The following is a 17803-nucleotide window of genomic DNA, read 5'->3' as shown; positions in this document are numbered from 1 at the left end:
CGCCTATGTAAAAACGCCTGTGCTAACCACACGAGGCGATGCGCTTTTCAACAGTCGCCTGAAAAAGCCTGGCGAGGCATTTTCAGGCGACTGTTGAAAAGCGCATCGCCTCGTGTGGTTAGCACAGGCGTTTTTACATAGGCGCCCATACAAAACTGTCGCCTGCGCCGGTCGCGGCGACTGGCGCGGCGCTTTGTCGCCGCGACCGCAAACGCGTGGCTATCTCCCTGTGTGGACTAGCCCTTAGGGCAGAGACTCACGCTGCTATTTCAGGAGATTAGTCCCCCGCGACAAATCGATTCTTCTTTGGGTGACTAATCTCCCCGAATTGCCCTGAAACACTCTAAACGATTTGGTTTCCTAAATTGCCTGAAGTTGCCTCAATTTTGCATGCATACATCTGTTTAAGGGTGGTGGCACACGAGGCAACTGGGCGATATTAGTCACCTAGCATCATATTGCCTATTCTATGGGCGACTAATCTCCCTTAAATGCTGCCGGCTAGTATGTAAATCACCGGTTCGACGGGACTCTGAATGCTTCGTTTTCCGAAGTGGCCTGAAGTTGCCTCACAAGGAAACTCCGGCGACTTCGGAAAGCCGAAGCAATCAGAGTGCCATCCCGCCGGCAATTTACATTCTACTGGATCATAGCATAGCATTAATGAAGGCATGTGTGTACTCTTTGCTATTGCCTCATCCATCAAGGAGCATTCGTGAGCTGCTATTTGTAGTGTCAGCCATGACTTCTGTTGACAGGTGTACTACTATGTCACATGCTCCTGAAAATGTCACACATTGATCCTGTTTTGGCTTCAGGGTTCATAACATCTTCCTCTTCTCATTCTGCTCCTTATAGGCTTCTAATGGCCTCCTGCTGAGATCTGCTGGTGTTATTCCTGTATTCATTGCATATTCGCATAATTAGACTTACTGGTTGCTAAGGGTTACTGCAGTGGTGCAACTTTGCACTAGTGATTGGTATAAAACTATAAAAAATATCTGCCAGTGCATATAACGTTTCTCATTCAAATACACTGACTGTCAGATGTAGCTGCATGGCAAGATTTTGTGGAACAGCTGTCTACCCCACCACATAGTTCTACTTAAGAAGTAAAGCTTTTATAAAGCTAATATACCACTGGTCACAGCCATTTTAATTGCATTAATTCTTCCAGCAGAAATCCCTCTTACTTTAATTTCCCAAGGAGATAAATCGGGCTTCCTCTAATAAGATCCAGTTACCGAACAGCTGCTTGATCCTTCCAGCTACTCTTTACTTTGCATCTGCAGTGTCTGTAGTATCAGATCTTAGAAATTTAAACCAACATTAAGCCTTAAACCGATACAGCATTCTATGTAAGCTGAGCCATCACAAAGCAATGAAGAAGGGAGGATCAGATTTGTTTGTCCAGGCATCTGAAACCCTTCAATCAAATCAGTGGCAAAAGCTACATAGTTTTAAGATCTGTATGCTCATAGCAGTGGCGTAGTTATATATTTCTTAGCCCCATAGCAAATGATTATTCAGGCCCACAAAATATCTAGAGGTTAACCTGTTTTACCAATATTTATTTATATTGTATATGATTTAGGGTCTGCTGGGGCCCCTATACCTCTTGGGCCCCCCGGCAGCCGCCATGGTCTGCTTCCTCTATAGTTACGGTCATGGCTCATAAGAGGGTCCCGCTCTGCCCACTTAGACCAAGTCAATAATTTAAAATAACATGTGTGGCACTGTCTACCTGCCCAACTGATATCTAGTATCTGGCCAATCTGGCCCACCATGTAGATCAGGGGTCCCCAACCGCCGGGCCGATGCCCAGAGCTGGGCCGAGGACAATCCATGACTTTTTTTTGTTCCATGGATGTTATAGCATACAACAAAACAAATACAGGGAGTCCTCTAGTTACATACTAGATAGATACTATGCTATGTAAATAATATACCATATTAGCAGCTTTTGGTTGGTGATACCAAGCTTCTCGTTTATGGACCAGCCATCCTGCGTCTTCAGTAGGCCCCATTCTGCCCAGTTCCCTCCATGCTACGCCGACTAAGAAAGGGACTTTGAAAGCTGCACAGAGGTGTAGCAAAGCAACTGTTCCTGCTATCACCACAGCTTCAAAATCTAAAGCACTCATGGAGAGAACTGTGCAAAGTCTATTGGAGAAGCCAACTCATAGATTGTTAACCCTATGGTCAAACGGCTGTCCAGAATCTTGTCATTAGCAGGTGCATTTTCAGTATAGTAAAGGCAGATGTTTTGTTATACTTTGCATGTGCCGGTCCTGGTTAGTGATTATATTTACTGGGAGGTGCCTAACAAGTTGGTATTCTCTAGTGAATTGTACTTTACTTGTCCTTTATTTAAAATAGCATAAGTGCTCAAAAGAATACTGTGAATTAATCTTCTATTTCAGTTCTGGTCTCATTAGACCTGAAATACATGTTTTGACTAATTGTTACTGTTTAGTATTTTGTGTGCTATAGTTTCCTATAAAAACAGAGTGTGTGTTTTTTTCCTTCCTTAATTCGATGGTCAAATTTTGAAGTATTTTACACTTCGATATTCGACCCTTGATAAATCTGCCCCTTAGCGTGTTATAGAATGACCAATTCTAAGCAACTTTTCAATTGGTCTTCATTATTTTTTTTATCATTTTTTAGTTATTTGCCTATTTATTTGGATTCTTCTCGGCTTTCAAATGGGGGTCACTGACCCCATCTAAAAACAAATGCTTTGTAAAGCTATACATTTATTGTTATTGCTACGTTTTATTACTTTTCTTTTTATTCAGGTCCCCTCCTATTTATATTCCAGTCTCTTATCCAAATCAGTGCACGGTTGCTAGGGTAATTTGAACCCGAGCAACCCGATTGCTGAAATTGCAAACTGGAGAGCTGCTGAATAACTCAAAAACCGCAAATAACAAAAAATTAAAAACCAATTGCAAATTGTCTCAGACCAGCACTCTCTACGTCATACTTAAAGTTAATTTGAAGGTGAACAACCCTTTTAATGTATGGAGATCAGAATTAGGAAAAGATCTGTTAACTGGAAAACCCCAGGTCCCGAGAATTTTGGATAACAGGTCCCATACCTGTAAATGTTTTGAAAATGGTACATTAGACGTGCTTATCCTTTAAAAAAAAAATCTAAACAAAATAAATATATTTTCTCTGTAATAATAAAACAGTACCTTGTACTTGATCCAAACTAAGAGATAATTAATACTCATTAGAACAAAAACCAGCCTATTCGGTTTATTTAATGTTTGCATGAATTTCTAGTAGGCTTAAGGTATAAAGATCCAAATTATGGAAAGATCCCTCATCCGGAAACCCCCAGGTTGCAAGCATTCTGGATAAACAGTCCGGTACCTTAGCTGCTTCTGTTATTCTATTTGCATGGTGACACTGGGATATTATAATGCAAAAAGGGCTTTGCTAACTGCTATGCATACCATAAAAAAAAATAAAAACTAATAACAACAAAGCCCTGATAGTTCAAATGAATATCAGTTCTACTTTGCATAGTAGGCTGAGAGGAACAATGCTTTGGGAACACGCCCTAGCCATGTACTTTACATTTCACCTCATTCCTCTTAGCTTGTTTGTACCAGTAAAGAAGTGGTGAGAGGTGCATATGTTGTTGGACTGTTACATATGTTTAGATACTTTTTTTTTTTTTTTACCTATTTTAAGGACACATATAGGATACATGAAAAAACAGGAATTTTGTAGGCAATTATAAGTAATATATGGTGTTGCTTTTACATGGTGCTAAAAATTATTATCTTTAAAAATAGTCACTTTATTGGAGCTCCCTATAGATGTTCTCAGGTCCCTGTCTGTGTTTTAAATGAGGGGTGGGCGTGTCCTATCGGTCCTTGCCAGAAGCACAGTTGGAGGGGGACAGCCAATCACAGCCCTGCAGTCAAACAAGCAAAGCCAGGCTTCAGTTCCCTATCAGGTCCTGCCTATGCTGATGCCCTAAGCAGTTAACACTCTCTGAGAGCAAAACAACCCCTTGTTCTATAATATAATGTGCCGGAAAACAGTTTTTGCAATTCCTTAATTTATTTTGTTGATACAATGGGTTTGTAAGGCTCTTCCCTCAAAAGTAGCTTTTTTGTGCTCATGGATTGACGTCGGCTGATTTGAGAAACTGGCAGCGCAGCGGCGTAGTTATGGGAACGCAAGTGATATATATATGAAACAAATAACTTTTTCCCTAATTGAATTCAGGCGCAGGTTATTACAAGAGCTTTTATCTGATTGGCTGACTTTTGTGTGTTTCATTCTTAAATTGTTCATTACAGGAAACCTATTCAAAATTTTACAAATCTTTGCCCAGGGAGTCATTAAAAATGGTCATTATGGAGATTTGTTGAGGAGACTAATAAGGAAATGTTTCAGGATATAACGAGCCTGATTGTGCCAGTTGCCAAACATAACACTTCATTGTCTGGGATGGCTACAACACACGGGTATGCCATTGCATGCACAGTATCCATTAACATGTCAATGAGCAGATAAATGCGATCAGTGCAATAAATAAACCAATCTGTTGCTCTACAAGCTCTTGCGGCATCTGCCGAATGCTCATTTACTTGTATTTTGAGCTGCAGATATTGTTTATTCCTCTTTTGTGGCCATATTTTGGCATTCTGACAAATTAAATGGGTGTGGAAGCTTTTGTTTTTCTCTACTTCCCCAGTGCCCCCGTCAGCCTGGCATCTCAACTGCTGTCTTGTTTTCTGTTCAGTAACTGGCACAGTCACAATGTGCAATGATTCGGAGCCTCAATTTTTATTATTGTGTATCTTTATATTTAGGTTATTACTAAAAGTCTTTCAGTCTGTGATTTAAACCATTACATAGTAGGAAGGATCCAGGAGGGGAAACCGGACGTTTATTCTGCAAAATAAAAAGTGCCCTCAGTAAGACCAGCTGCAATTTTTATTTAAAAATCCATGGCCTCTGGCATATCTTGTTTTCATGTTACAGCAGCACAGGTTGAGAGTGAGTTCCCTTTAATCTCCGTATCTGACATCTCCTGACACGGGGAGGCACATTTATTAAAGGTTGATTTTTTTTTTTTTAAACTATTAAATTGGAATATGCTCGAAATTCTACTGGGGGGTTATTTAGAAAAAAAAAACAACATAGAGTTTCTAAAAGTCTGACAGATTTTACCAACTTGAAAACTCGAATTTAATTCAACTAAACTCGATTCGAATTCTTTCTCCGAAAAAAGCTTGAATGTCCGGATGGCCAAAAACATGTCCAAATTGCTCCCTGGACCTCTCCCATTAACAAAGTATAATAAGTAGGGATGCACCGAATCCAGGATTCGGTTCGGGATTCGTCCAGTATTCGGCCTTTTTCAGCAGGATTCGGATTCGTCTGAATCCTTCTTCCTGGCCAATCCGAATCCTAATTTGCATATGCAAATTAGCGTCGGGGAGGGAAATCGTGAGTTTTTGTCACAACACAAGGAAGTAAAAATGTTTCCCCTTCCCACCCCTAATTTGCATATGCAAATTCGGATTCGGTCGGTATTCGGCCGAATCTTTCGTGACGGATTCGGGGGTTTGGCCGAATCCAAAATAGTGGATTCTGTGCATCCCTAATAATAAATCTCGAAATTCTAATTCAAATTAAAACTCGAATCATTTGGATGATTCACAATTTGAATATGAGAGTTTTGATCATAAAAAAATCTAAAAATTGAATTGAATTTTCAATTCGACCCATAATAAATTTGGCCCATAGGCCATAGAGGCGGGGCTGACAATTACTTTCACTTTCCATTCAGCACTTACAAGATGTCACTGCTCTCCCCACATTCCCCCGTTCTTTTCACCATTTAATTGTGTAGCCAGTACATGGGGATGGACACCAGGTCCCCCATTCTGGTGCACAAACAAGATTCTTAGACGATGCAAGGCTTGCCTTAATAACAGTGTCCACAAAATGGCTCCTTCCCAGACTGAAGGAAAGAAGATTCAAATAATTTATACAGTGTAATTAAAATTCATTTTGCTTGACTAATGTGATAAAATAGGATTTTAAATAATTTTTTTGGGTGACGGGTCCCCTTTAAATACAATAAAAGTCCATACTGCCAGTTTTAATGTAGGAAATAAAGGGCATTGCTATCCATTATGGTCCGCCAGCATTGCAGGGGTCCTTGGAGGAGATAACCATAAGTAATGCATTTTGTATAGGGTAACAATTGCCGGATGATTGCCCCATTAACTCCAGTGTAAGTTATGAGCGTGAGATCAGCTGAATTTTCAGCCGTCCAGTTTAATCCTTGACCTGCTTAGAATGAATCAATGATGCCATTAAAAAGGGACCCATTGGGAGCTAGACTGTGTAATAAAAATGGAACTTCCGCCTCTTGTTTGGCTGGAGATTGCTTTTTGTTATGGTTCGTTTTTGAGGTTTGTAGTACCTAAGAAATTACTGTAAAAAGCATTCTGTAGTAATGACCTTTTGGCAAAATAAAAGCTTTTAAATTTTCCACGTAATGTCTCTTCCTCAATTAAACAGCCTGGAATATGCTCCATGAATTTGTCAGACAGCAAGTAAGCATATCTTGGAAACGCGGGTTGCTTTTCAGCTCCTGGTTTGTAATTACATGGCACAATAACGCTGAGCCATATTTTCACTTTCACTATAGCAGGTGGAATTATCACCAGTGCAATCATGGTAACGGACTATTATGTCTTCTGTTATGTTATTAACAGATAAATAATATTTGGGAGATTTCACCCAAAATGTGTCCGTACTGGACCTTTCTTAGGCATTTACAATTTATGTCAATGATTGAAGATGTTAAAGGAGAAAGAAAGCTCCAAGACGGTTTATTGCCAACAGATAGCCACAATAGTGCAAGCTAGAACGCTATATTTATTCTGCAAAATGCTTTACCATACCTGAGTAAAACTCTCTAGATACTGTCTCTGTTTGTTTAGGATAGAAGCAGCCATATTAGCTTGTTGTGACATCACTGCCTGCCTGAGTCTCTCCCTGCTCACTTATAGCTCTGGGCTCAGATTACAGCAGGGATGGGAGGAGGGAGGGGGAGAGGAGCAAACTGAGCATGCTCATGCCCTGCCCTGGAGATTTATGCTGAAAACAGGAAGTCTGATACAGAAGCCCATGAGTACTTTGAGGGTTTACTGGTGTATTTATATAGACCTTTCTGATAAAGCTTACTTAATTTTAGCCTTTCCTTCTCCTTTAAGGTGTGATATCGGGTATATTTGAGTTCTCTGAAAAGAGCCGCATACTCCAACAGCCTAATACATTAGAACTAATTGGAATATTGGCAATTTGAAAAATACATAAAAAATAAATGGATCTACTTCTGAAAGATACTCTGTTTGTAAGGAGGGTTTATTTATTTGTAAGGCAGTTACTCACAACTATAGAAAGTGTTTTGCACACAAAATGTTCCTTTCCGGAATATTTACATTCCTATGTGTGATTAGGAGTTGCCCTATTTATTGCGACCTTCACTTGACATTGCAGTGTAAACTCTACATTATTTATTGAGAAGCGCCAGGATATTTGTTTCCATCGATCTATGGCAAATGTCCACACTCACCTCTTCAAAAGCAAACAGGGCAGCTTCTACCCAATACGTAATGGCATATTTACATGTTTTGCACAAAATAATATGTCCTCTTACTCGAAGTTGAATTTAAAACGTCCCTCTCTTTTAAGAGTGAAAAAATTGTGGCCACTCTATACATGAAGATGCTTCTATGCATAGATCTGTTCATAGTTATTAGCTTTTGTAGAGACTATGTGCCCTCTAGATGTTCTCTGACTACAGCTACCAACAGTCTAAGACTGAGAGTTGTACCCTACAATTTCGGGTCGGACCCATTTGGCAGTGCCTGCAGTAACACACGTGCGGTTTTGCACCAAATGTGGGTTTAACAGACACTGTACACAAATGTAATTGATTCTAATAATGGGGAATGCTGAAACATAGGATGTTATGCAACTGCTCTTCCTGAAGCTGCACACTACACCATGCTATTTAAAGCAGAACCAGCCCTAAAATACTTTACCATGCTAAAGAGTTTCTCATTTTGCTTAAAGGGATACTGTCATGGGAAAAAATGTTTTTTTTTCAAAATGAATCAGTTAATAGTGCTGCTCCAGCAGAATTCTGCACTGAAATCCATTTCTCAAAAGAGCAAACAGATTTTTTTATATTAAATTTTAAAATCTGACATGGGGCTAGACATTTTGTCAATTTCCCAGCTGCCCCCAGTCATTCCGCGGGTACCTGACCCACTTACAGAACTCTATCCCAGGCCCTCTTTTTTTTGTGGTAAAGATGGGCTTGTATTTTTTACCCATAAATTGGCTGATTTAACAGCTTATTGAAATATTAGTAATACATATTTGTTTTTTGCTGATATCTTCTGACTGTTGAAAGCTGTTGTATTATAAGAATTGAGGACCCCCCCCCTATATTATATTGTTATTTGCTGTATTGTTAGCTTTTAACATTGAATAATCATGGGCAGTACATTGGCAGGTTTAAAAGTGCTACATTTCTATTGAATGAAATCTTGCAGTGTGCACACACAATGGCAAACAAACACATGGAACACACGGCATATTATTCCCTTAAAACAATGCATTGTTTGTTTGTTCTTATTTCATGGCCTAACATTGTGCTCTGCTATGTGGGAAATCTGTGATCAAGTGCCCCTGTGGTGTGAAAGGAAACCTTTCCAACGCTGTATTGTTTTCCACTTGGAATATACTTTAAATGTAGGTAATTATCAAGATGGGATAAACAATGGGGAATAACAGGGGAGAATGTGACTTTGATCCACTCGGAAAGGTACATATAGCAGCTGTACTTTCTCCAAAGAATGTGCTGGAAACCGAACAAATACTGTGAGCAGAGCAGTCCCCATCATTCTTTATTTATAACACTGTAAGCTGGATGGGTGGAGTACAGAGGAGATGTAGCAAGATATTTATTGCTCTAGCACCACAGGCCCACAGTGAAATTCTCTTTTATCTTTGTCGCTTTCAAAGAAAATTAAGATGACAGCCTGCATGCTACGCCCAGTTTGCCGCCTTTGGGGCCTACTCACAAATCTGGGTCTGCGTGCCAGTGGCCATTGGCCTGGATTGCCACTTCATTCAGTATCTTGACTATATAGCCCTTGGATTCATGGTTGGATATCATTGAAGTTATCCAATATATATGGCCAGGCATAGATAGTTGCTTTCATCTTGCAGGTTCAGAGAGTTAAAATTAGGAGCAACCACAAATTAGGGACATCTTATTGAGTGTTCAGCAACGTTCTCGCTCACTGCTTGTCTGACTTTATACAAGAGTTAGATCTGCAGTGTTTGTTGCAGCTCTCCAAACGAGCAAATCTTTCCCCCAATATACCCATCTAAGGTTGACAATATCCGGCTTTAATCCATCATTGGCACTAGGGTTAAATGATGGGATTCAAATGGCGGGAATTCGAGCCATCTGAGTGAGGACAACATCAACTAGTCAATGTGGTCTCAGATCTGACTACAAAATCAAAACTGACATCTGCCCAATTCTTGATCAGATGGGTCTGTCAGAGGTCTCCATACCGAAAACTTGAGAATTCCCCCCCTTATTTATGAGTATATAGCACATTTTCTGATGTTCCCCAATCTGTCCCTGATAAGAGCAGGACCATGGTTGCAGAAGAACTAAATTAATTCTTAGGCCCACCTTGTCTACTATGCTCCCCTTGTATTTTGATCCCTGTGCTTTCATACCATAGAAATTTGAGTTACTTTTGGATTTCTTTCTCATTGTGAATCTCTTTATTCCCTATTCGCAGACTCTCATTTGCCGTGTGCTGCAAGTTTCAAGGGACTCTGCAGTCTCATACAGATTGCTATCGGATTTTGATGCTTGAGGCTGCAGGCATTAAAGACATTGCTCAAGGTCACAAGGTGGTGGCATGGGAATGAAACCCAAGTTTCTTTGATTCAGCATTTACTATTCTAGCTCTGATCAGGAATTTCAGAAAACTGAGACAAATATGTTATTTGTTAATGTAGCATTGGGGTGACCAAAATATAGATCGGGATCTATCAGTAGACCTTTAGTTGGTGATCAGTAGATCTCAAGACACTGTCAACAAAAAGCTTGTCTAAATCACCCTCCTCTTACAAATCATTGTTTAAATAATATTTTCCATGGAACAGAATGCTAACAATGCTTTTATGGATGTAGATCATAATGGGACATCATCACTAAAAGTAGACCTCGCATTAGTAAAGTATTGGGCACTCCAGCAGGACTCTCATATTTATGGCTGTAGGAAAACAACGAACCAGCGTTAGACGGGGCCTCCTAGTGTCCACCAGAAAACTTGACTTTGAAAATTCACTCTGTATCAGAGCAGTCTGTTGTTGATCCACAAAATGACAACTCAAACCCTCTGCTACATTCCCTCCCTGCTGTGGAACCTTGCTGGAAGACTTTGCTGGCTATATATAGCTACTGCAATGGCTCCTTTATTATCATGCAGTAGGTATAACATGAGCATTGTGAGGAGCCTGAGGTTGTCACTGCTCATGCTGAGGGATCTTTTTAGATACATTTGAGTGCATTATGCATGACCTGTGCAATAGTCTTCCAAACCATATTAGGGAGACAATAAGCCTATACACACACCTACCTGATTCCACACACTGAAAAGAATACATTATAGTCTGTGGCCTTGCTGGGACCAGAGTTCTCTACCCCTTAGGCTCACTGTGTAAAGCAACCCCACTCTGGGAGTTCAAGTCTCTCTGTTTTTATAGTGGGTGGTACACAGTTTCTCTAAAAAGCAAGACAAAAGAAGGGAGAGTATAATCGCTAATTAGAATATTCAGAGTAATTGTTCAAAGTCAACTGAATACAGTGCGCCTGCTGGGACATCATATCCCCTGTCTTATCCTATTGACCCAGTTCCCACACACTCACTGGAGACAGTAGGCTAACTAATGAAAATATAATGTACTGTTGTGCTGCACTGGTAAAACCGATGTGTTTGCTTCAGAAACACAACTATTGCTTATATAAACAAGCTACTGTGTAGCTATGGGGGCAGCCATTCAAAGCTGAAAAAGGATAAAAGGCACAGGATACACAGCAGATAACAGATAAGCTCTGTTACATGCAATGGATTCTTATCTGTTATCTCTGTATCCTGGGCTTGAATGGCTGCCCCCTTGGCTACAGAACAGCTTGTTTATATAAACTATATTTGTGTTTCTGAAACAAACACACCAGTTTTACCAATACAAGGCAACAGTATATTATATAGTCATTCCTTTAAAACACTTAAATTTTTTGATAATATTCCTTTAAGGCCACATCAGGTGACGCAGCCAACCTAGCAGGCCTAACCTTTTGGGCATTGTCCTATGCACAGCATCTGGTCTCCTTATATAATTTGAATAACACTGTAATTGATTTACACAAGAAACCAAGTTTTGCTGTTACCATAGGTTAATTGAGTTCTAGAAGATGTGCAACATAGTAGGGAATGGTCCATGTTTTCGGAGGGAATAGGATTGTAAATATAACAAACATCCTCCCGTGCTGGTGTAATTTGGCTGCCAGTGTTGCCTATAAATAGGAATTCTGCACAGAAGATTCTGCATGATTCATGATTTGAACTCAAGGGCAATTGTCTTTGTCAAAATATTTTCTTTGGAAGCCCTCTCAGATATTCTCAGCAAGAATTTCCCACTTTCATGTACCTTTCTGCCTTTCCCAGAAAGTGTCGGCGTAGCAGTTTTGCTTTGAATCTGACCGTTCTTCTATCTGGACTTTTTTTGTTTTGTTAGCACCGTAACAATAGTCAGGACAAGAGGGTTGGCTCCCTTCCTATTTAAGGATTTTCATTACAGTGACTTAAAGGGACCTTACACTGACGAGTTATGGATGTGGAAAACATGATATGAACTGCTCATTTCTGCTAGCTGAGTTAAAGGACCAGTAACATCAAAAAATTAAATTTGTTTTAAAGTAATCAAAATGTAATGTAGTGTTGCCCTGCACTAGTAAAACGGCTGTATTTGCTTCAGAAACACTAATATTGTTATATAAATAAGCTGCTGTGTAGCCATGGGGCAGCCATTCAAAAGAGAAAAGGCTCAAGTTACACAGCAGATAAGCTCTGTAGAACATAATGTTGTTATCTGTTATCCACTATTTAACCTGTGCCATATAGCCTTTTTTCAATTTCCGCCATTGCTACACAGCAGCTTGTTTATATGAACTATAGTAGTGTTTCTGAAGCAAACACATCAGTTTTACCAGTGCAGGGCAATAGTACATGATATTTTCATTACTTTTTTTTTGGTGTCACTTTTCCTTTAAACAACCGTACGGCGCGCTCTTGTACAAGACATGTTTTGTTTCACACAAAAAGCAAGTATTCAACCATTTTTGAAAGTCTACCAATGGAGCAGAGTCCTGCTAAAAGCAACCAGTGGTGTGTACTGTGGGAACTTACCTGAAAGTGAAGTATGGTTAGATCTATACACAGGCCAAAGTTGGGTGTGCAGATTACATTCTTACATTTAAAGGAACAGTAAAGTCAAAAAAATTGTTTTTTAAGTAATACAAACAATGCAGTGTTGCCCTGCACTGGTAAAACTGTGTTTGCTTCAGAAACACTACTATAGTTTATATAAAGAAGCTGCTGTGTAGCAATGGGGGCAGCCATTCAAAGGAGAAAAGGCTCAGGTTACACAGCAGATAACAGATAAACTCTGTAGAACATAATGGTGTTATCTGTTATCCACTATTTAACCTGTGCCATATAGCCTTTTTTAAATTTCCGCAATTGCTACACAACAGCTTGTTTATATGAACTATAGTAGTGTTTCTGAAGCAGACACATCAGTTTTACCAGTGCAGGGCAACACTACATGATATTTTCATTACTTTAAAACACTTTCAGTTTTTGGTGTTACTGTTCCTTTAAAGCAGACATGCTTTATCCTCTTCATATAAAATAACCTTTAACATGCAGATTATTTAGGTGTCCTGTGTAGAGCATTCTATGCCATTATGATGAGCATTTCATGCAAAATCAATTTATATTCAATATATATATATCTACTGACTATGCCTTTCAACATAATACCACTGCTTATTCTGCAAACTGCAGTCCATTAATTGACTATTTTGTGACATGGCCACTTTCCATGCCCATAGCACTCAAGGGAGTTATAATTCTCTTGGCCTTTTAGCATTCGGTGTAATATTCAGCTATTCTTTTACTTTAGATTGTCTGGGCTTAGGCTGTCCGCTTATTAGGTAATTACTTGTTCAGAAACAAGTACAGTCTGCAGCATGTATCTAACGTCATTTCTAATTAGTCATTCAGCGTTAAGTATTTGTGCTGATTTAAAGGGGGAATGTTCTCTGTACCTAAATGTTCTTAAGGAAGCCTGGTCAATAAACTCTGTTTTATGGTGCCTATCAGTATGACGTACTAACAAACTTCAGGGCATTCATTGATGATGCATATCACTGAAAGATTTCCGGCTATTGATCTGGAGACAAAGTAATTTCAGATTTCAGTGCATTATCTTCCTGCGGCTGAGCCAGTGTGAGAGCTCAGCAGATGCCAAGTTTGTCCTTGTGAAATATTCAGAGAAACAAATGTACTGGAAAGTCATCTGATCCCTGTTACCCTTATCCAGTAACAGCTGCTCTGTCTCTCTCTCTCTCCTAAGAAACCGTAGCCGTAATCACTGCTAAAGACCACAAAATACCCTTATACCTTCATTGTTTCAGGCCTGATAAGTAGAAATGAATGCTACCATTTACATATAAAAGTTCTGTAGTTGATGCTGGGGATGCAATAACTTGGAAAGAATCAACACGAGCTAAGATTCAACTGCATACATAACTGTTGCCATTTTAAAAGACTGGTTGGCAGTGATAATTTTTTCCCACTGTAGGAAATCACAGTACAGAAAATGGGTGCAAAAGCTATGTAACAACTGCTGTTAATTGGGACTCTTTTTAGTTGAGCACAAAAAAAATATTTGTTTCCTGCTAAATGTTTAAGATTAAATGCTGTAAAAACAGAAAAATACGGAGTACAGTACTGGTAAGCCCATATATATGCCCTCCTTCTTGTAGAATCGTTCTTAAAGGACAAGGAAAGTCTAAAATAGAATAAGGCTAGAAATGCTGTATTTTGTATACTAAATATAAACATGAACGTACTGCACCACAAAGCCTAATCAAACAAATGATTTATGCTTTCAAAGTTGGCCACAGGGGGCTGTCATCTTGTAACTTTGTTAAATATCTTTGCAAGACTAAGACTATGCACATGCTCAGTGTGGTCTGGGCTGCTTAGGGATCGTCATAAACAAAGCTGCTTGAGTTCTGCATGGCTGGGAAGTAAGGCGGGGGCTCCCCCTGCTGTTCATAAGTATGATTGTTTCCCTGCTCAGCAGTTAGGGACCATCTGACAATTCCTATCCACAGCAGTAAATGAAGGGAGAATGTCACTGCATAGTCAGGTTTCTTATAAAAACTGTACACATTTTTTAATTAAAGTATATTGGAGATAGGTTTCTTTTTCATTAAAGAAAGTAAAAATGGGATTTTATTTTTTGCCTTTCCTTGTCCTTTAAGTATATTAACCACCAACTGTAAAGCTGGCCATACGTGCCTAGATTTGCTTGAGCAGTGAATGATTTGGACTATGACTAGTCAGGGCTGCTTAATTCAATTCTTCTATCCTGTTAAGGTGGCCATAGACACACAGATCCTATTGATTTTCGGATCGTGTGTGGCATGTGCCGACATCTTTTGTCCGGAGAACCTGACCGATCGACCGATCTCCGCCGGACAAAAGATGTCGGCATACGGCCGAACAATCAGATTACACCCGATATAGCCATGTTTGTTAATGGCATATTGGGGAAAGATCCGCTCGTTTGGCGATGTTGCCAAAACGAGCGGATCTTTGCATCTATGGCCACCTTTAGATGGCAAATTATCTGCCCTGATGGAGAATTTTTATCAGTTGTCCAAAAGTACAGAGACTCGGCTTGAACAAGCGGAACAATAAAAAAGTGGGTTGGGCAACTGGTCTGAGAATGGTACGGGTATAGACCTTGTGTGAGCATCTTAAGTTGTGGCTTATTTCATTTATTATACCTCTGTTCCTGTCCCAAGCACACCATTTATTGGCTGATCTGTTCTTTCTACAGCTTCCACACCAGCCAGCAGTGTAAACAAGAAGCGGGTTGCTCCCATCCACAACTGCACCTGGGAAAAACCAAGCGCCATCATGTCAAACATTACCATAGACCCCGACGTCAAACCCGGCGAGTATGTCATCAAGAGCCTATTCGCTGAATTTGCAATACAAGCAGAAAAGAAAATTGAAGTTGTGATGGCGGAACCATTGGTAAGGATTTTTTCAAATGCCCCTAGTGAAACTTAAAGGAACAGTGACATCAAAAATCCATGTATTTTGCCTACAAGCTGTTATAATTTCTTACTCGAGTAGTTAGGACAAAATGTAAGTAATTTATGTGCTGTCTTATGGTAGTTTATTTAAAAGGATTCTGTCATGATTTTTATGATGTAGGTTTTATTTCTAAATTACACTGTTTACACTGCAAATGTATTCACTCTTCAATATAAAATTTCATTCCTGAACCAGCAAGTGTATTTTTTTTCAGTTGTAATATTGGTGTGTAGGCAGCCATCTCAGGTCATTTTGCCTGGTCATGTGCTTTCAGAAAGAGCCAGCACTTTAGGATGAAACTGCTATTTCTCCTACTCAATGTAACTGAATGTGTCGCAGTGGGACCTGGATTTTACTATTGAGTGTTGTTTTTAGATCTAACAGGGAGCTGTTATCATGTGTTAGGGAGCTGCTATTTGGTTACCTTCCCATTGTTCTGTTGTTAGGCGGTGGGCGGTGGGCGGGGGGAAGGGAGGGGGTGATATCACTCCAACTTGCAGTACAGCAGTAAAGAGCAACTGAAGTTTATCAGAGCACAAGTCACATGACTGGGGCAGCTGGGAAACTGACAATATGTCTAGACCAATGTCAGATTTCAAAATTAAATATAAACAAATCTGTTTGCTCTTTTGAAAAATGGACGTCCGTGCACAATTCTGCTGGAGCAGCACTATTAACTAATGCGTTTTATAAAAAACATTTTTTCCCATGACAGTATGCCTTTTAATGGTCAAGTCTCCCTCAACAAAGTCGGCAAAGGATCAACTTATTCGCTGCCTCCTGCATCTTTTATTACCTTTAGACTAATGGCTAGCAGGGCATTTTCTCTGCTGCCTTACACATCATGTGTGTGCACTGACGAGAATGGGACCAGTCTGTAAGCGCACACACGTGGATTTATAGTTAGTATTTTTATCTGTAAAAATTCACTTTGTGAACCAACAGGCTGATCCCATGCTTGTCAATTTCCACACAAGATGTTTAGGGCAGCAGAAATGTCCTGTTTGCCATTACCCTAAAGGTGATAGCACACATCAGCAGCAATTTTCATAGTTCCAAGTGCACAAATTGTTATTTGCTATGACCCTTATGGCTGAGATTCCAGCTGTCTTTATAGAATAAAGTTAATATGAAAGTGGGATGAGCCCCTATTTAAATAATAATAATAATTTAATCAATTGTTTATATCACAGCAGGATTTGTTAGTTTGAAGCTGGCCATGCCTGGGGCCCATACTGTCTCTTAGACTGTCTGGGGTTTATCTATACATGTTTTTATGGAGAGATGGCAGCTCCATGCTGATTACTTTGCCAAGAGATTGGAAGTGTGGATATTTTTTTGTGAAGTGTGTTCCGTTACTAATGGAATTCAAATTTAAAACCCGAGATATTGTCTTATTTTGATGTGTGTTTCCCCACAGGGCTATGGTTCTTACATAGTTACATAGTTAAATTGGGTTGAAAAAAGACAAAGTCCATCAAGTTCAACCCCTCCAAATGAAAACCCAGCATCCATACATAAACCCATCCCTACTTTTAATTAAATTCTATATACCCATATCTATACTAACTATAGAGCTTAGTATCACAATAACCTTTGATATTATGTCTGTCCAAAAAATCATCCAAGCCATTCTTAAAGGCATTAACTGAATCAACATCACCCGGCAGTGCATTCCACAACCTCACTGTCCTGACTGTGAAGAACCCCCTACGTTGCTTCAAATGAAAGTTCTTTTCTTCTAGTCTAAAGGGGTGGCCTCTGGTACGGTGATCCACTTTATGGGTAAAAAGGTCCCCTGTTATTTGTCTATAATGTCCTCTAATGCACTTGTAAAGTGTAATCATGTCCCCTCGCAAGTGCCTTTTTTCCAGAGAAAACAACCCCAACCTTGACAGTCTACCCTCATAATTAAAGTCTTCCATCCCTCTAACCAATTTAGTTGCACTTAGTCTCTGCACTCTCTCCAGCTCATTTATATCCCTCTTAAGGACTGGAGTCCAAAACTGCACTGCATACTCCAGATGAGGCCTCACCAGGGACCTATAAAGAGGCAGAATTATGTTTTCATCCCTTGAGTTAATGCCCTTTTTTATACAAGACAGAACTTTATTTGCTTTAGTAGCCACAGAATGACACTGCCCAGAATTAGACAACGTGTTATCTACAAAGACCCCTAGATCCTTCTCATTTCACCTATAACCTATATTCACCTATAACTGTCCCAGTTTTGTTCAGTTATAGGTGAATGCTGT

General features: G+C 39.7%; 1 protein-coding gene across 11 annotated transcripts in view; it reads left to right on the top strand.

Moving 5' to 3' along the window:
* fryl.S (FRY like transcription coactivator S homeolog) overlaps positions 1-17803 on the top strand; it is a 221815-nt gene that overhangs the window by 90329 nt on the left and 113683 nt on the right. For all 11 annotated transcript variants that reach the window (XM_041579467.1, XM_041579464.1, XM_041579463.1 and 8 more), the window contains one exon: positions 15286-15485. In XM_041579467.1, coding sequence (XP_041435401.1) covers positions 15366-15485 — 120 coding nt within the window. In that variant the 5' untranslated portion in view covers positions 15286-15365. The remainder of the gene's footprint in view (positions 1-15285; positions 15486-17803) is intronic.

Source organism: Xenopus laevis, chromosome 1S, assembly GCF_017654675.1.
Source record: "Xenopus laevis strain J_2021 chromosome 1S, Xenopus_laevis_v10.1, whole genome shotgun sequence".
Classification (NCBI taxonomy): Eukaryota; Metazoa; Chordata; class Amphibia; order Anura; family Pipidae; genus Xenopus; species Xenopus laevis.
This window is presented reverse-complemented; position numbering and strand designations above follow the sequence as displayed.